General features: G+C 33.8%; 3 protein-coding genes across 5 annotated transcripts; 1 reads left to right on the top strand and 2 right to left on the bottom strand.

The window, feature by feature from the left end:
- Positions 1-3,949: 3,949 nt before the first annotated feature.
- LOC106720431 (rab-like protein 6) lies at positions 3,950-8,398 on the bottom strand. The gene is made up of 11 exons (XM_014515133.2): positions 8,124-8,398; positions 7,873-8,027; positions 7,436-7,626; positions 6,574-6,720; positions 6,099-6,273; positions 5,677-5,835; positions 5,448-5,605; positions 5,236-5,382; positions 4,658-4,959; positions 4,511-4,551; positions 3,950-4,385 (listed from the first exon to the last, which is right to left on the bottom strand). The coding sequence occupies exons 1-11, from the start codon at positions 8,233-8,235 to the stop codon at positions 4,191-4,193; spliced, it is 1,782 nt and encodes a 593-aa protein (XP_014370619.2). The 5' UTR covers positions 8,236-8,398; the 3' UTR covers positions 3,950-4,190.
- A 1,093-nt stretch (positions 8,399-9,491) lies between these two features.
- On the bottom strand, positions 9,492-10,047 carry LOC106720443 (small integral membrane protein 8). Its single transcript, XM_014515147.2, has 2 exons — positions 9,780-10,047; positions 9,492-9,703 (listed from the first exon to the last, which is right to left on the bottom strand). The coding sequence occupies exons 1-2, from the start codon at positions 9,876-9,878 to the stop codon at positions 9,548-9,550; spliced, it is 255 nt and encodes an 84-aa protein (XP_014370633.1). The 5' UTR covers positions 9,879-10,047; the 3' UTR covers positions 9,492-9,547.
- A 1,270-nt stretch (positions 10,048-11,317) lies between these two features.
- Positions 11,318-18,276, top strand: LOC106707384 (host cell factor). Of its 3 annotated transcripts, none has more exons than XM_014515127.2 (13): positions 11,318-11,642; positions 11,799-11,891; positions 12,049-12,149; positions 12,306-12,477; positions 12,679-12,790; positions 13,339-13,473; positions 13,569-13,696; positions 13,982-14,199; positions 14,598-14,678; positions 14,760-14,921; positions 15,544-15,714; positions 16,766-16,952; positions 18,043-18,276. In XM_014515127.2, the coding sequence occupies exons 1-13, from the start codon at positions 11,498-11,500 to the stop codon at positions 18,129-18,131; spliced, it is 1,794 nt and encodes a 597-aa protein (XP_014370613.2). In that variant the 5' UTR covers positions 11,318-11,497; the 3' UTR covers positions 18,132-18,276. The 3 variants fall into 3 exon arrangements, with proteins under 3 accessions (XP_014370613.2, XP_014370615.2, XP_014370612.2); XM_014515129.2 differs by having other exon boundaries at positions 12,046-12,149; positions 13,575-13,696; XM_014515126.2 differs by having other exon boundaries at positions 11,319-11,642; positions 12,046-12,149.
- The last annotated feature ends 1,124 nt before the right edge of the window (positions 18,277-19,400 follow it).

Below are 19,400 nucleotides of genomic sequence, written 5' to 3'. Positions count from 1 at the left end.
TAACTGATTCATTCTTCAATTTTAAACATTCCTTTTGAATAGAATATATTGTTTCAAATATATATTATATATATATATATATATATATATATATGTATATCACCAGTGCATAATGTGGTTTTCGGATTTAAATATTTTATTGATACATTGCTAGAACGCTTTTGATATTATAAACAATATATAATGAAATTGTTGACGATGCATTAGTGTAGCTCATAATTATTAGATTAATCTGGGCTACCTTTGAGCAGCTACTAATTATATTAAGTAGAAAAAGATTCTCAGTTGACTAACATCAACGGAGTGTTAACGACAATTTGAACTCGGTGCATTTATAAGGCATTGTTTGTTATATCGGCGCGGGCGCAAGTCAATCAGTGGACCGACCGAAAGGCACTAAGTTGTCGTCACCACTCTGTTAGATAATATTTATACGTTATCAGTTTTGGTTTCAACTAGTGTTCGACTTTCTACTTAGTCCTTCCACAAAGTAGTTCTACGAAGTGTTTTCGGAACTATTTAATAAAAAAAGTACATTTTGCATTAAAGCGATGTTAGTTGAAAGTGTGATAACTGTATTATAATTTGACGGCATTTTATTATTTTGTTCGTTTTGTACCTTGTCTACTGTCAGCCAAATGACTAGGAAGTTATACTTCGTTAGGTTTACTTTTATGTTGTTATTGTAAGTCCGCGAAACATTTCAAACGTATTCCAAATTCTGATAAATAGAAGTCAAGTACAAAGTGCTTTGTATAAACTTATATTTCTTTGATTGAGTACTTCGCGCGTTGTTCTAAATACACACAAACCACCAAATATTGTTTCCAATACCTACATTAGCCTTATGAAATGCCTAATGTTTAACTGAAGAGAATATTTTATAGTTTTATTAACTTATTACAAAATGAAGAAATTATCTACTATACATAGAATGTATAAAGTATAAATTTAGGTAAATATTAATGTTAATTAATAATGTACCATAGTTTGTATAAAATAAAGTTGACTAATATGTGTAAGTTCTGTTATGTAGAGATTTTTGTTTGTAATATTGTTACACTAATGCGTGGACTTCTTACAAGTGGTCCAATTTTTATAATCTAACCAATAAAATATCGATGTGGTTGTATATTTACATTTTTGAATAGAATGTAATATATTTATTAAAATTCTTTCGTTAAAAACATTCTGTCCCATCTTCATCAATTTGCAGCAAGAAATCCTTGAAACCTTGTCCTATCCCTCATCACTTTTCACCTTTACTTTTTTTTTAATTTAAATTAAGTTGAAAGTTGTCTCCTCTCACTCATTTTAGACACACTGAAATGACATCCTGTTTGTACTTTTACTACTTGTTTGTACGTTACTGTTACTGCTTAACGGTGTACCACGAATCGCAAAAAAGATTGGTCCCTCATAAAGTGGACGTGATAACTTCCCAAACGAGTAATGTTGGTGTTTTTAAAGAAACTGATATTTGCTAGTAATAATGAAATATTCCAGGTCCTTAATGATCATCAGCCTGATGTTTAATAGGATAAGATGGCAACACAGCACCAGGTAAATTAAGTGATACAAACCACCTTCGAGGAGCTGTAGATGTGTTAACACGTCCACTGACTTGCTTGAGTTCACTTTAATGAAAGAAATCGGACTAGCATTGAATGTAGTAAAATAAAAGAATAATTACTTAAATATTTATATTATCCGCAAAAGCAGAAAAAATTAAGACGTAATGATAACAAGCCAATTTATTTTTAAAATCACTTATATGACATTTAAACATACATTGTATAGCCAACACACAAGGCTGATATATAACGCTACATTAAACATTTACAAAATATAAACACATTCAACATTATAAAATTTTAAATCGCTCCAACAAAGTATGCTAAGTGATAAAACCATAGATATATAACCTATGGATGGAGTGTATGAAACACATAGATTCTCCACTATTCAATAAGTTTGTTGAATAATGGAGAATCGATTTTTAGAATGTCATTTTGTAATTGACAATACTGATTTTACCTCTATTTAGAGTTCCGTACCTCGAAAGCAAAAAACGGAACCCATATCACTTTGTTTTCGGTCCGTCTATCTGTGAGCCAAGACCCTTTTTCTTAGGAACGCGTAGAGGTATCAAGGTGGTATTTATATCAAATACTTAGGTCTACTGTCCCTTGGAGCTGTGAAATAGTCAAACTACTAAGCCAACGCTATCAAAAGATAGTCGTTTATGCCGTGAAATTTCGACGAATCAAAACCTACAGGGTACTTCTCGTAAATTCAGAATCTTGAAATATGGTACGAAGCAACGTCTCACAGCACAGATAAAGGAAAAGTTGTGAAAACCGTATTATATACCTATAGAGTTGTACGGAACACTCGGTGCGCGAGTCCGACTCTCACTTGGCCGGTTTTTTTTTTTCGCCTTACTTGGATTTCCGGATTAGGTATATATAGGTTATATATCTACTAATTTAGATAAAACTTTCCCAAAACACATAATTACGGTTTTCTGATGCATATGAGGTGAGCAGTTGAGAATTTACAATAATTTCTTGGAAGCCCTAACGCCATACACTTCAATGAATAGACAAGGCAAAGTATCAGAGCTATAATTCAAATTATTTATGCCATAATGTTAGAAAACATTGAAATCACAAACATTTCTTTCGATATCAAACTATCATTTATGGAAACTTAGGATTGCTGTTATAACTAATCTCAATTTCTAAAATATCGACTTGCTGTGCTGACCTAAACATCAGTGTAAACGTGTCTATTAAATTTTGTTCTCTCTTACAACTCATCATTTAAACTCAATACTAAAAAATGCATGATAAAAATCTAATTACAAACAAATAACTTCTTAATAAAAGCCTTTAGCAATTTAAGTCATAACATTCTTACAGAGTTTATTATTAACAGAGATCATTCCATTATTTTATCATCGTATCAGAAAATCCATTCTAAAGTGTAATAAGTTACTTCTCATATTATTTTTCTATAAAAATACAAAATATATTTTGAAACATTCAATATATACGACATGAAGTTAGTTAATACTTTTAAAATCTTTTTATCGTTGATTTTTATATTGAAACTTTTGATATTGTTTTGACTTTAAGCTGCAAGCTGTTCGGTTAAGTTAGCACTTAATAAGCTGTGCTCAATTAACAACCGCACCTCGAATAAAATAGGGCAAGAGGATATCGCATCTATGCTGTAAGAAAAAACTAACACTAGATTTTCTAGGACACTAAAGCGTCGGTGGCTCAGGGGATAAGCACTTGACTTATAATCTCCATGTTCTGGGTTCGAATCCCGCCATGTAAGCTGCATATTCTTACGCTAAAGGAATACATTGTGATGCAACCTTGAGAAATCTGCGAAGAAATTCAAAGATATGTGTGAAGTTAATTGGTTGCGGGTTGGCCCGCAGTGGGCCAGCATGGTTGTCTATGGCCTAATCACCCCTAACTTAGGGTACGCTCCGAACCCCTCAGTGGGTACGTATAGTGAGCTGATGATGAAATGCTAGATTTTCGATGATTTAGTACAGTCCTTGTTTAATATTTAATGTAAAGTGATGTACGGCATCTTATTAATAAATACTGGCTCCATAAAATATTTTTTAAGTATGTTCCGAAACATTTAGTCAGATCTTTTCAATATCAACAACATGATCACACATTTTTTTCATTCATTCTTGATTTATAAAAGCACTAGCTTTTGCCCACGACTCCATCTGCGCGGAGTTAAAAAAAACTTAATTATTAGCCTGTGTGTTCTTCCAGACTATGATCTACATCTGTGACAAATTTCATTAAACTTTGTTGACCCGTTCCGCAAATACCTTCAAACAAACATCCATCCAAACTTTCGCATTTATAATATTAGTAAGATTAAGTAATAAATGTTAAGTATCATATTTTTAAGTAAACCATTAATAATATGTACTTATTTGATTAAATGTCGCGTCGCGTATTAAATAACAAAGCTATAAAATGACTATTATTACTAACTCTAGCTTGTCTATACTAATTTAAAGAAGAAAAGTTAATTTCGGACAAACTCAAATAGTTCTGTAGCATTTTTTTTACCAATAGGTCTAGTAAGCAAGGCTACATTTTTTGTGGATCTACCCACCCGAACGACGCCGGGGCGGATCACTAGTTTTAAATACTATCGTAATCTTCATAATCAAAGTCAGCAGTAACAGTGGGAGCCAATAAATCTTGTTGTGGATTGGAGTTCCGTTTCTCACTCTTGCTTTTCTTATGTTTGTGTTTTTTCTCTTTACGTTCCGACTTTTCGTTGCCATCGGTTTTGTCTTTGTCCTTCGATTTCTTCTTTTTGTGTTTCTTTTCTATCTGCAATAATAACACGCAATGTCATTTTGTTTCATTCACATAATTGATAAGTGTACAAAAAACCAAAAAAACCTCTTCAGTAATGCCATAAAATATACATCAAATGAAAAAAAAGGTGATATTACCTTAGAATCAGTCTCTTTTGAAATATCTGGATCTTCTCCACCTGAAAAATAGAGCATTATTATTTCAATATACTATAAATAGTTTTCAGTATTTCAACTATAGTCTGAATTGAGAAGAAAACATACTTTATATTCAGTAATATTTACCTTCCGGTGATCTTCTAACACTAGAGTCCCCGGCCCAAATAGGAAAATCATTGTTCAACGATAATTGTAGTTCAGGATCTCCAACATTCAATGTCATTGTATTATCTTCTATGTCATCAGTATTTATTACTGCTTCTTTCATGAACCTTTTTCCCAAACTTTCATCCTCTTCTTCCATTCTCGAAGTATAATAATCTATGCTCAATCTGGATTCTATAACTTGATTAGTCGATGGAATGTTGTCTATGTCTAAATCATCTTCCTCAACTGTCACTTTTGGATTTATTGCTACCTCATCATCACTGTAAAATTACATATAAAATATGTATAAGTGTATTATTTATTAACATATAGTATCCAACTCAAGTTGACATATCTGGCTGAAAAGTACCATTGTCCTTTGCCTCACACAGGTGTTAAATAAACTTTATTTTTTAACTATAAGGTAGATTAAGGAAATATGATATGACAGAGTGCTAGATGATTGATCAATTTGAAAGTCAAAAACCTAATGCATAGGTTATAATGTGGAATGAGATGAAGGTAGACTTAAAAAAGTAAATAAATTTCAAATATACCTGTCACTGTCATATGTAACCTCTTGATTGCAATTAGACAATGGAGTCAAGTCCTCCAGGAAACTGCTATCCAGTGTGCCTGCGTAGAACTCATCTAAAGCTCCTGAAGATGCGGAAGCATTGGTACCAGACGGTGTTCCCGGACCGCTAAAAATATAGAAGATATAATACGACTCAAATAAAAACATTTAAGCACTATAGTAAATACTAACCTATCTTGTTGTGATTGCCTCGAGGGTGTCATGTCCATACTAACAGGTTGCTTATGTTTCAACAAATCAGGACTCACATACTGGGACTGGTTAGTCTGTGTATTATCCGGTACACTGTGGCAAGCTTTTATTCCTTTTGGATTCAACGATTGTGCTAACTAACAATACAATAATAATCAGATTAGATACACAATTTAATAGATATGTTATTTTAAAGTAAAAAACTTACAAGTGGATTGACATTGGGTGGTACTATTGGTTTTCCCGCTCCTAAAACAATGCTCGGTGATCTGTCATTTATCACACGCGGCTCAACCTTTTCACTGCTCTGCCGACGTTTATTTGCAAGGCGATCTAAAAATGTATTATAATGCGCCTCGTCCGAATTCTATAAAAAAATATTTTAAAGTAACATCAATTGAAAAAGTATCTTCTAATATTATAAATGCAAATGTTTAGATGGATGGATGGATGTTGGTTTGAATGTATTTCTAGTACGGCGCAACGGATCTTGATGAAATTTGACACGGCTGTAGAACACTGTCTTGAAGAACACATATGCCACTTATAAAGTTTTTTTTAATGCTACACGAACAGAGCCGCTGGCGACAGCTAGTATGTCATAAATATCAAATTAAAAATTTTACATACTTGAAATTCATCAAGTTCCTTTTCAACATCCTCCATGTCCCTTTGATTTCTCTGTAACTGTTCTAATAAACTAGTTTTCTGTAACCTTAAGAATGGTACACTTAAAAACTTGTGCAACAATCTTAATCCAAAACCATTTCTCATTGATGATTCTGCATATCGCACTGGTGCTGTTCTGTAAAGTGTATTATTTAAAATTACCTTTAGTTAGTAAATAAAAATTTCATTTAATGTGAATTATTTGAAATAAATATAGAAAAAATATTTTTTTAACTACCAATAAAACTTACAATATACAAAAGTGTTTATAATCTCTACACAATGATTATCTAAAATACCAAAAACATAGAATTGCATAGGTAGGCATCTGCAATTGTGAATATCTACGGGCAGTAGTTGCTTTACTATTTCGGCAAATTCAAGCATCCGCTTGCTCATTCACAACCCTACAATATTAAAAAAAATGTTTACACACCTTGTGAGTTTGGCATGATGTAAAGCTTGATCTATATGGTGGGGATGTACTTGTCGGTGATGCTGCATATCGCAGTGGTTACCTAGTACCACAACAGGCAGGTCCGCAGGCACCCGTGATAACTCTTTCACTACATACTCAAATGTCCTGAAATATCTTCTAGTTATAATTGATAAGTAACTTATGCCACTATTTAACTGTTAAATTTACAACTAGTTAGCTCCCTACTTTTTTTATATGTATGTATAGTAAATAACGGTTATACCATCAAAGGGTTATAAAAATAGTGCTTATAACCAATAACCTATTAAATACATGTTACCGGTGTTTTTTACTATGTACAGTGTAAACACCGCAAAATACATGTTTTCCCATAGTCAGTAATTTACCATATTTTATAACATGCATCACCATTTACACAAACCAGTTCATATTCGTTCACAATTCATACCATGTGTACTCACTACCAATAAAAACCATTTAGTTGTAGTTTTAGAGAGTGAACTATATTATTTCCCTAATCTCGGTATTATTATTTGCATGTATGTACCACCCCAAACATCTTGTACTGTATATATAAGATGATACTGTATGTATAAGAAAAGATAACAAAAAATATCTCACTAATTCTTAGATATGTTACCAAAATAAATACATAAATGTTGATTGATTGATTGATATATGGATGGATATTCATTAGCAGGTAACACTAAAATGGCTAAATTGATCTGTTTATTATCCAGATGAAATTTGGCACAGAAACAGATTATGTTCAGTCTGGAATAGCACATAGCTACACACTAAATTTTTTTTAAATTCCATGTAAACAACTGCTGGTTAGTAGTTTATATTTTATTCATACCATGGTTTAGTTATATCCAACATTAATATAACACCACTGGCATTCTTATAAACATCCAGGAATGTAGCATCAAGCACAGGAGTTTCATATTCTTCATCTTGTGTTACTGGTGCTGCTTGGTTCTCCAACTTTAATCCTAATGGTGGCTTCTTTTTGGCTCGACCCTTATCAACTACTTCCCACACTTCTACCTACAAGAATATTTAACACATTTAATGTAACCAACTACTCTGGCAAGTTTATTTTTAGTAACATGGAAGGTGTTCATTACTTTTAAATTTATGTTATACATTTGATGCATCATGTTCAAAATCAATGTTTTTCAAACAACAATATTCATATGCTAATTAAGATAAAATAGTTGTGATTTGTTAAAATTTCCGCAACAAAGTTCATATATGTTTTTATATATGTTTTATTGCATGCCATAAACTTACTTTCACAATGTAATCTGTATTTTTATAAGTCCAATGAATTGGTGCCACTTGAATTTGTTCAGTGGGAACATATTCCTCAGTAAACGGTCCACCTTGTAATCTCTGCAGAAGACATGATTTTCCGACGTTTCGATCCCCTTTTATTAAAATTTTCACTAAAAATTGAAGCAAATTAATTTATTTCTAAAATTTAATTTATTTCTAAATGTGTGTACATATGAAGAAAAACGCTAATATAAAAGATTGTTTACTATTAAAATGGACTCCTGTGGAGAATTTCTTTTGTAAAGAAGAAGACATCGGCATAGGTGCAGCACAGCGATCATCGTTACTTCTAGTTAGTTTCTTCAAAGCAGAAAACATGATAGGAATTTTAATAAAAAACTGTTTTCTTCTTAAAGTTATAACGTTTCCTAATTTTGTCTAACTTTAAAGAATGCTGCCTTATCAAACGAGTATGTAAATAACACTCTTAAATACATTATACATACAATAACAAATTATCATAAGTTTAATTTGTGGAAGTGACGTGATTAAGATTCAAACATTTTATTTGACAGATGTCAGACTCAAACTTCAATTGTCAAATGGACACCCCATCGCAGAAAATTACAGATAGAAAAAACTATATAATTGAAATAAAAGATCATAGTTGAATTCAGATTTGTTTTCCAGTAATGGATGCTATTATTTCAGCATTTCAGTCATTTGCTATTAGGAAATAAAGTCCTATATTTTCACACTGTGATGGTATTCAAGGAGCAGTACAACGGTATTCAAGAATTTCTGGTTGAATTAGAATTAATTAGTAGAAGCGTAGAGATTAGAAGTAGTTAGAGTTAATTAGAAGAAATTCTTGAATACCGTAGCATTCGTTAAGAAACAAAATAAATCTTGTTTTAGTTCACGGCTAGCCAACTGGAATCTAAACTTTTAGTTTGTCGTTCGTCGTCGTCGCTCATATGTGTCTCAACCGGGGTGATAATGATAAGGCTATGGCGCTAAAGTTAACCACGCGCAACCACATGCTAATGAGAGTTGGTTGACTTCATACATACCTTTGAATTTCTTCATAGATACATATGTGCAGGTTACATCACGATCATTTCCTTCACCGTAAGGACGTCATTGTACATATAAAATAAGGAAATCTAAAAACACATTGATACATGTCTAGGATCGAACCGGGACATGTATGTTTCGGTCCGGTCTAGTCAAATTTTTTAATGAATACATTTTCCAAATGAGAGTGTACCTATTAATACTGAGACAAAAAACCTAATTAATATAGGGAGTTCAACCTAGTTCCGGCTAGTAGGTTTGGCGACCTGGCAATTCTAAATGGAGGCATGCATAGGATGCTAGCTGGGTATCTATTTTTTTTCACAGTTTTGCTATAGTGTATCTATTGTTTTGTCTCAAAAATTAAACTGTTTGAATGGCTTTGCTGAGACATATATTTGTTTTGAGTTAGTAGTTTCTGTTTAAAATTGGTACATTAATATTAAACATGGGTTTTGTTTTGTTACTACTTGCTTAAATCAGTTAAATACAAATAAATGTACTGTAAATTAATAAAGTATAGAAACGGGTAAAAACATGTGAAATTAATTATGGCTTTTATTTCTAGAATTCTTTAAACTAAATATAACTTATTACAATTTGTACATTTGAACTAATCCCATTTAGATTTCTTCTTTTCAAAAACTTCCTTGCCATCTTTATCGACTGCGGAGTAGTAGCCCATGGACTCGTATTTTTGTCTCATATAGGCAATATAACCAAGGGCTAAACCAAAACATGTGATACCCAAGCCCATTATAACAATATTCTGAAATGAACAGCATTAAATTAATATGTGAATAGATTGATTTGTCATGTTCTAGTATATTATGCAATACGCTTACAGGTTTTGCATACAATTCAAAATTGATAACACGAAAGGCTGTTGTAGACCTTAAAGATCTTAAACCTTCTCCTGGTTTCTCATTATTTTTATCACTCATTTTTACCAATTTGACAAGTTAGTTTTCAGAATATTCATTAAATATTGCAACAAATATGGCTGAGACAGATATTTATAACTAAACAACAAATAAATCAACTAATTTTAAAATAATTTTGTAATATTTATTAATCCCATTTTCACAGCTGATCCGTCTGACACTAACAGATCACAAATGACACTGACTTGTAGACATGCTGACAATTGTAAAACCAGCTCTGAACCGGATCAATAGTTCAGATCACACGGACTTAAGCTTAAACTGTTAAGCTACGGCTCAACAACTGTGTGATGTACCATAATATACTATTTGAAGCTTTGCGACGAGCCACGAACTACTTACTCTCAGTTCGCAGCTCAAAACGCAAATCGTCTCTATGTAGATTCAAATTGATCTGAGCTGCGACTCGTCAATTTTAGTTGAGGCATGACTATAGTCCGGTCGCGGAGCAGGAAGAATTTCGTACAATGACCTCTTTATCTACTGACAGAGGTTCCAAACGTTTTTGTATTAAGTGCGGTTTACATGAATTATTTGAAAGTGAAAGAAAATTTACCAACTTATAAAATATAGTTATTACTATATAAATCATTTATTTAGATTTAATAATACAAGTAAAAATAAAAATCTAGACAAGTATCTAATAATAAAAAATCAAAAAACAGAATCTGATTCCTCTGTTTCGGAGTAACTGTTACTTTGCTCTATTGTTCAATTTCGAGAAGTGAAGAATTCATTTGCATAATATTTTAAAACCAAAAATTAATTATCGGAAAGCCGGCAATAAAATAGATGAATGCCTGCACTTCCGTCTTTCAAATATTCGTTTCGATTGTTCATTTCGAACTAACCAATAATTAACCTTTTCGGTAATCCTTCTAACGGAGCCCATAAAATTTTTATTATGCAAACAAACAAACTAAAGGTTTAGAATCCCTGAGGACGGCGGCCTTTGTTTCTGTGCGAGCGAGACTCATTGTATTTACGCGGGAGCGACAGAGACAGGTAATGCGAGTTCAATGTACGAAATTCTTCCTGCTCCGCGACCGGACTATAGTGAGTGACTTTCAAGTTGTGTTGTTCCTGTAAAGACATTTAATTTTCTGTGTAAAACATGTCTGCTGTATTATTATAAACTAAAGTTTTTAGCTGCAGCAGGCTAAACTCCCATGTTGTTTTAAACAAAGTTACTATTATGCCTTGCAGTACACGCTGCGCCTGCAGCCCATTGTTATCATATTTTTTGTGTTAATATTGCTTGAAATATTGTAGTTCCGTTATGATGACAATAAAGAAGTTTTTATTATTTAAAAAATTATTTCTGAAATATTAATAATGAAAATTTTACGAATTTTATAACATGAGAATAATTTTTAAATTCAGAAGCACAAAAGCACACAATCAATCACAATCTGTGGCATTTTTTATCTGCATAGCAGTCAAGTAACGACGCCAAAATGGCTTGACATTGTTGTTTATGGCGTGTTTTAATAATTTGTCAAATAATTGTTGAATTTTCGGTTTTTAAAGATAATGTTATACTTTATTGCTTAGTTTCATAAGTAAAATTCAATCATTTTTTGTGCTTTATACGCGAGGCCTCTAGAAATATATCAAAAATGGAATCTGACTCCGCTCTTCATGCTGAAATACCCGATGGCGCGGAAATGTCCCCCTTAGAAGAAAACTTACCTGAAATAGCGGAAACTTCTGATAATAACATACCGGCAAATGATTCGGAAGCAGTTTCTGTGGAAGAAACAGGTGTGAAGTGAGATTTCATATTGGATTTCATTATAAAATTAACTTTTTACTGTTTCTCAATCAGACATTTATTTTGTATTTATAGGGGTGTTCTGTTGGTTTTTTATTTTAATTATTATTTACCTATACAAAATATTTCTTTTTAACAAAATATAGCAACAAACGGAGCCCCAACTAGCAGTAGTGATGTTTTGGATGTCGAGCCTGGATTGCAACAAGCTGATGGAGAAGAGCATTTGTCTGAGCAAGGTAAAAGAAAACACGTGCATACGTTTTCCATGTTACAATATATAAAAGCTTTACTTATAATTTATCAAGGGATAACAAGATATACACATCATAAAATATATGTGTTTGCACACACAATATTTTTCCTAATTAGCATTTTCTTGTTTGCTTGCAGCAGGTCAGGCTGAAGCAGAAGATGAAATGGATATAGATGATACAACTCCAGGGCATATGGGAGATGAATCTGCCTACATTGGCGACAATTGTTTGTCTACACCAGTTAGTATAATATCAGATAATATTTAAAATATTATATTATATTTGGTAATGAATTCTTACTTAGTACTTAGTAATATTAAAAATAAATGTATATCAACACTTTAAATGATGATATTCTCTGTTATTTAAACTTTTCTACCATCAAATTGTAAACAGGTAGCAACTGAAGATAATTCCCCACAAGATGAAAATCCATTGGATCCCATATTGAAAGAGGCAGGATTGGATGAGAGTGAGGGGGCTGATGCTGCACAGGAGGAGTCACCAGACCAATCAATAAGTTCTGCAATGCCTATAGAAGGGGACGGAGCACCTATAGTGCAAGATGGTATGGATATCCAGACTTGTATTTTGTTTTAATTATAACTTACTATAATATTATAGTTTTCCCTATAACTGTTATTTAAAAAAAATAATTTAAAAACATAGAAAACTTTGTTTTTTGTACAAGTGTTTTGGCAGGAAAACTAATGGTATATATTAACATTAATTCCTTGTGCCTAAAATAAAACAGTTTTTTTTCTTTTAGAAGAGTCCAGTACAATGGATGAAGATATGGGCGGAGGGGAAGGTGTGGCCAGCAGTGATGATGTTAATGACATTAGCAGTGCTGCGCAGGATGTGCTTAGCACAGGCATCAGGTAGACCTAGTCGCAACAACTAAATAACATCTATTTGACTAACAGAAAATCTCAATAAAGGTATTTTGTTCTTACTGGTATGTAGAACTCAGATCACAGAAGAGTTAAATTTGTGAAAAACTTATATTTCATATATTAAATAGAAAATTGCTACACTACTAGTTTCTAGTAGTTCTTTTTTATTAATTTGTAATAATGGCTCCTAAAAGTCTAAATAATTTTATTATCTAATGCAATTCCATAGTACAATTGCAAGTTATATGTATGAATAGCCTTAGTCTTCGTCAGCTATAGTATTCCTGCATGCATCGGCTACCTTCTCATCAATGATCCTTCAAAATAGGTCCAGTTGTTCTAATATCCGATTAAACATGGCACAAGGCGACAGACATACAATAATTTTAGAAAATACATCATGTGTATAAAATAACACATTTTGTTATGTTACATACAGATACTACAATTTTATTAATATTTATAAATTACATATATTCATCAGTTATTTACTATTATTACTTTTAAAAGAAACTTTGCATCCTTTGTTACAGTTCAAGTACAGCAGAAGGTGGTGCAGATATAACAAGCAGTGGACAAATTGAAGCAGCTCTGATCACATCAACTGCCAATGGTCCCGCCACACTACACTCATTCTCTATACTGCCACAGACGCAGCCTCCTAATGAGTATGATCATATACAAAATGTCTTAATCTACTATCTAATTGTTTTAACACCTTGTTATTAACTGTCACAGTTACTTGAGTGATAGTGGTGTAAAGTTTCAGTGATGCAGACACATCGGAGATGGAGGGTGCTGCGGACACAATGCCCTCGGTCAGCGAATCCATGCCCATGCTCACTATGACCGCTAATGGTGCTGCGCTGCTCTCACACAATATATTGCAAGGTATCTTAATACAGGATTTTTTAATTCTCTTTTTTAAGGGAGATTCTAAGAAGGTTTGTAATTTTATGAAATATTTCAAAATATAATTTAAAACTATTTTCTACTGGATATTGGAAACTTATTAGTCCACTGATTATCATATGTCTCTTTGTATATGTTATAATCCTATATTAGTATTTAAGCGAGATCATATTCTTACTTATTAATATATCTTGGAAATTGCTAAACTATTTTATGGCAAACTTATATTAACTTTGCAAAAAAGTAAGATGCAATGATGTGTAGGTGAGGAGAGCAGCGCGGGGGTGTCGTCGTCTGCGGAGGGTGCGGAGGGCGCGGAAGGTCCTGAGGGTGCGGGGAGCGGTGAGGGTGTCGCGAGCGGTGAAGGAGAGGGTGCAGTGAGCAGCTCTGTGGCGGGCGCTGCGCCCCCACTGCCGCCCACTGACGCCGCGCACGCCCTCGCCACCCTCGCCTCCGCAGCACTTCACCACCAACACGATCAGGTACTATTGCATTGTCACTTACGTGTGTCTTAGTTAATTAAATCTCACTGATGACCACCACATGAACTTGCCTCATAAAACTTTGTAAAATGATCTGTCTTTAACTGTGTTTTCTAATAAAATTTAGCATAAAGTTAATAAAATAGTGTAAAAAGTAATATCTTTATACAGTAGATTTCTGAGTAAAAGAGAGATGGCAATATGTTTTAATCGGAGATTTCGCACTCAGAAACCTATGTATAATTATGTTATAATGTATAAATGGAGAAAAAAATATTTTAAACTTTCACCAATATTTACTTTTTTGGTTTCCATGTAACTGTTTGATGTTTCACTAAACTTCTATGTTCTGCAATCTTGCTTTATAGGATTACTACAATAGTATTTAATTTGCCCAGGCTGAACCAGAGGAGCCTAAACAGAAGAACGATGAAGACGCCTGGTATACTGTTGGTATTGTCAAAGGCACTACATTTACGGTAAGCATCACATAAGCTAGCAAGCAAGCTATCTAGTTCTTGGTGTTATTATTTTCTAAGGTTACTAATGTATGTTTGTAGGTGCAAAACTACATATCGGATCCTAATGTGGACCTGTCAAACCTGTCACTGGACAACTTACCGGAGCTGGGTGGACTGCCCACCACACCCCTGGAACACGGCACCGCATACAAGTTCCGCATCGCCGCCATCAATTCCTGTGGCCGCGGAGAATACAGCGAGGTCATTTGATAATAATTGTTATATAACCTTAGAATTTACGTCTTAAAATGTGTGAATGTCATAATGTAATATTTATCATTCATTAATTTTAGTCCACATTCCCTTCCCACCTTTTTCTTATAAGAAAAGGATGGGAAGGGGAAGTGGATTTGACGGCGGAGGGGACGCATAGGAAGAGGATGTATCATCTTTCTGTGCGTCCCCTCTTCTATCGATGAAAGGTAGGCAGTTCATATGCAATTATGTGTCTATGGGCAGCAAGCGCTTTGCTATTTAAGCGTATTCAGGTGACCACTTGCTTGTTTGCCACTGTATGTTATAAAAAAAAACAAAAAAATATTATTGAATTTGTGGAACATTTATTACTAGCTGTCGCCTGCGACTCTGTCTGCGCGGCATAAAAAAAGCCATAAAAAAGTAGCCTATATGTTCTTCCAGACTATGATCTACATATATGTCAAATTTCATCGACTTCCGTTGAGCCGTTTAGGAGATACCTTCAAACAAACATCCATCCATCCATCTAAACATTCGCATTTATATTATTAGTAAGATAATTCAATAGTTGATTGATTTCTTTATAATTTGAACGGAACATATATGAATGATATTTGTATGTCAGGAGTCAGCGTTCAAGACATGTCTGCCGGGGTTCCCGGGCGCGCCCTCCGCCATCAAGATCTCCAAGTCACCGGAGGGCGCGCATCTCTCGTGGGAGCCGCCGCAGGTCGCTGCTGAGGGCATCTTCGAGTACTCGGTGTATCTCGCCGTGCGCTCCAACACACAGCCCAAGGTAATGTACTAAGCATTAATAATACTAGGGCCTAATCTTAGTCCTCTTTCTCTTCCCACCCTTTTCTTATAAGGAAAGGATGGGAAGGGGAGGTGGATTAGATGGAGGAGATGCATAGGAAGGTTAAATATTCTCTTTTTGTGCGTCTCGTCCCTCTTCGATTGAGGGTAGGAAACGCATCTGCAATTGCGAATGTCTATGGGCAGCGGTCGCTTCGCCATTTCGGCGAATTTATGTAGCAGCTTGCTCGTTTGCCACCTTGTAATATAAAAAAAAACTAGAGTTGACAAATTATGTAAACAGAGAAATGTCAAATTCCATATATAGCGGCTCTGATATTTATCTATCAATTAGTTTGCCAAAAATTGTTAAATAAAGTGCAGCTTGAAACTAAATTTCAATCCATACGACGAAAACATAAGATAGATCGACAATGGCTGAACCGGTGGGTAAAAGTCGAAATAAAATTTTGACAGCTCACTAGCGCCCCTTACACAATATCAAAAAGTGTCATAAGATTGTCTTTGTACTGTAGGTGTCATTTCATTTAGGTAGTTTTTTTTTAATATTCTGAATAGTGGTAGACGCTAGCAACAACAACATCTGTTGCACGAATTGTCCGGCTCCCCCGCTCCAATACCACGACCACAGTGAAGGTGTCAAATGGAAGTAATTCCGCGTACAGTCTGATGAGTGTGGTGCTGGAGGCCTAATTTTAGTCTTCTTTCCGTTCACAATCTTTTTTATTAGGATTAAGAGGGGACGCATGAGAAGGGGAAATGTAATCTTTCTCCTCCGTTGATTAAAGGTAGGCAACGCATCTGCATTTGCGGATGTCCATTGGCAACGGTCGCCTCGCTATTTCGGCGAATTCAGGTGACCGTTTGCTCGTTTGCCACCTTTTATATACAAAAAAAACAATCGCGATAGCAGCGTCTTTCACTGATTCGGATATCCTTGTTTTAATATATCTTAAAAGATCTCTTTGTTCTGTACTGTTATAATAGCGGTTAACAGATGACATTGTACAATAATAAGCAAGTATACGCAGGAGGCGGCCAAGTCACAGCTGGCGTTCGTCCGCGTGTACTGCGGCAAGGCTAACACTTGTGTAGTGCCGGTTGCATCTCTGAGCTCTGCACATGTAGACTCCTCCACCAAGCCCGCCATCATCTTCCGTATCGCAGCCCGCAACGAGAAGGGCTACGGACCAGCCACACAAGTCAGGTGGCTTCAAGGTAATGTATAATGATACTTTCATCTCAGTTTTCCTCCTGTATATCGATTCACAGGACTTCACTATATAGGCTAATCAAGAATATAAAAATCCTACACTTTGTATGTTGTTATCGGCTTCTATTACATCACTTGTGTGTACAAAGAAAATTAGTTCCGTATTTTTCTGGAATATAGTGAGGTTTTTTATTTTCTTGGTCAAGCTATAACTTCATAATATTAATAAATTAAGTTTGTTCTTTTTAAATAAATTTATAAGTAATTTAAAAATTTAAGCATCTTACTTACATAGTTAATATTTACGTATTAACATAAAATTATTAAATATTTGTATTTTTGCATGTAATGAATAAACTAAAAAATTACTGGACCGATTTTAATTTTTTGTCCTTGTATTTTTAGCTTACATTTTCACCGAGTAACAGGCTAACATTATTTGAAAACTTTTTTTTTAATTCCGCGAAGACGACGGACACAAGCATATAATTAATTAATTAAGTTAACCTTTTAATGGAATTTACACTTGAAAAATATCTTAAATTAATCACTCCCATCCATTTACGTTCCCTAGTTTTATAGTTAATAACAAAGCTACCTAATGTTTGTTAGTCAAAATAAATAATGTTATGTTTTCAAGCAGAACTTTATATTTTTGTACAACTGTCAGCAATAGAAACGTACGGTTACTTTCAATTTAAACTTTTTTATTGTATTATTCTTTTCAAATATACCCCCGCATTCCTCAATCCTCTAACACATCTTAAATTAGTTTGCGCAGCGACTCGTGCGAAGTTAACAACTATTAAGATATCTGAAAACTGCTATATTCGAAAATCTATATATATAAAAGAAAGTTGTGTTAGTTACACCATTTATAACTCAAGAACGGCTGAATCGATTTGACTGAAAATTGGTGGGCAGGTAGCTTAGAACCAGGAATAGGACATAGGATAATTTTTACCCCGTTTTTTTTATTTTTTTTTTATTCCGCGCGGACGGAGTCGCGGGTAAAAGCTAGTTTTATATAAATACGAGTTACATTCATAATAGCAAATCTAAAAGTAACATAAAACTTTATGTTATATGTTTCAGACACAAAGTCGACGGGCGTGAAGCGCGCTGGCGAAGGCCGGCTGCCGGGTGCTTCGCCATCCAAGCAACCCAAACAGCTGCTGCACTAACCAGTCAGTTTGTAAAGTGACGATCCTCATTCAAACTTAGTATAAATAATGGACCTTGATCGAGAAGATGCGACTGTGGCTATCCGTTGTTGAGACTTGTATAAAAAATATTTTTATCATCCTTTTTTTTTTGGAACAACAGAGACGATAATGTTTCATAACTTATGTTATGATAATAGCATTTCGTTATAATAAAGTAGAATTAAATGAATTAATGATATGATCAGCTAATAATTATATATTTTGTATTAATCTTTCTATCGTTGATAAAGATGTTTCTATAAGTCTGTCGTCTGAAAGTTGTTTCATAGTTGTTACTGTCGTCAGAAGAAACTCACCTATAGATGTATAACCTATAGATATCCAATCCAGATCACTAAAGTGAGGCAGAAAAATGCCTCCGGTGACTTTTTGAGGTAAATTTTCTCTGTTTTGTCATTTATAATATAAAATGATATTCCTAAAATTGACTCGAAACACAAATGAAACACTCCATTTATCTAATTACTACTTATTAATATTATAAATGCAAATGTTTAAATGGATGGATGTTTGTATCTCCGGAATAGTTCATCGGATCTTGATGAAATTTGACACATATGTAGAACATAGTCTGGAAGAACACATATCATCATCAGCTCATTATACATCTCCACTGAGGAGATTGGAGCCTACCCTATGTTGAGGTGACTAGGACATAGTCAACGATGGCCCACTGCGGGTTGACACACATATTGAATTTCTTCTCAGATATGTGCATCACGATGTTTTCCTTCACAGTAAGAACACATGTGCTACGTATTTTTTTAAACTCCACACGGAAGGAGTCGCGTGATCTAGCAGGTTACCTATCTATGACTCACAGTTTAACTTGTGTTATTGTTCAGTTTAGTTTCTACTTTGGTGTGTTATATTTGTTCTTGTACTGTTGAATGTCATATTTACAAGTACATAAGAACATTGTCAGCGCTGACGGACTGATGCTGTGTAAGTATACAAGTGGTTAGTTTAAATATATGCAATATTTTATCTACTATTATGTAAAATTACGTAAATGTAATAAAAATTGTTTTTATAATTTTATGCAGTTTTATTATTATTAGTCGAACCTGGATAAATGAGAATACAAGAGATCGATTTTTTTTAGCTTTTAGATATTTCTCGTTTATCCAGGTTGCATTGTATTAATATTAGGCAATATTATTGCCTAATGTAACTTTAAATTAGTTTAAAAAAATCCGTGTTTGTATAAAAAAGAAAACACAAGAT

This window comes from Papilio machaon, chromosome 3 (assembly GCF_912999745.1).
Source record: "Papilio machaon chromosome 3, ilPapMach1.1, whole genome shotgun sequence".
Taxonomy (NCBI): domain Eukaryota; kingdom Metazoa; phylum Arthropoda; class Insecta; order Lepidoptera; family Papilionidae; genus Papilio; species Papilio machaon.
The sequence above is the reverse complement of the archived record's forward strand: the minus strand, read 5'-3'. Positions and strand labels throughout refer to the sequence as shown.

What these genes read in the sequence shown, in the direction of transcription:
- LOC106720431 (XM_014515133.2), bottom strand. Translation starts at nt 8,235, where the DNA reads ATGTTTTCTGCTTTGAAGAAACTAACTAGAAGTAACGATGATCGCTGT. An exon ending in TTGGATATAACTAAACCATG is followed by an intron (nt 6,721 to 7,435) that starts GTATGAATAAAA and finishes AAGATATTTCAG; the next exon opens with GACATTTGAGTATGTAGTGA. An exon ending in AGGAACTTGATGAATTTCAA is followed by an intron (nt 5,836 to 6,098) that starts GTATGTAAAATT and finishes ATTTTTTTATAG; the next exon opens with AATTCGGACGAGGCGCATTA.
- LOC106720443 (XM_014515147.2), bottom strand. Translation starts at nt 9,878, where the DNA reads ATGAGTGATAAAAATAATGAGAAACCAGGAGAAGGTTTAAGATCTTTA. An exon ending in TTGAATTGTATGCAAAACCT is followed by an intron (nt 9,704 to 9,779) that starts GTAAGCGTATTG and finishes TGTTCATTTCAG; the next exon opens with AATATTGTTATAATGGGCTT.
- LOC106707384 (XM_014515126.2), top strand. Translation starts at nt 11,498, where the DNA reads ATGGAATCTGACTCCGCTCTTCATGCTGAAATACCCGATGGCGCGGAA. An exon ending in AGAGCATTTGTCTGAGCAAG is followed by an intron (nt 11,892 to 12,045) that starts GTAAAAGAAAAC and finishes GTTTGCTTGCAG; the next exon opens with CAGGTCAGGCTGAAGCAGAA. An exon ending in CAGACGCAGCCTCCTAATGA is followed by an intron (nt 13,474 to 13,568) that starts GTATGATCATAT and finishes AGTGGTGTAAAG; the next exon opens with TTTCAGTGATGCAGACACAT.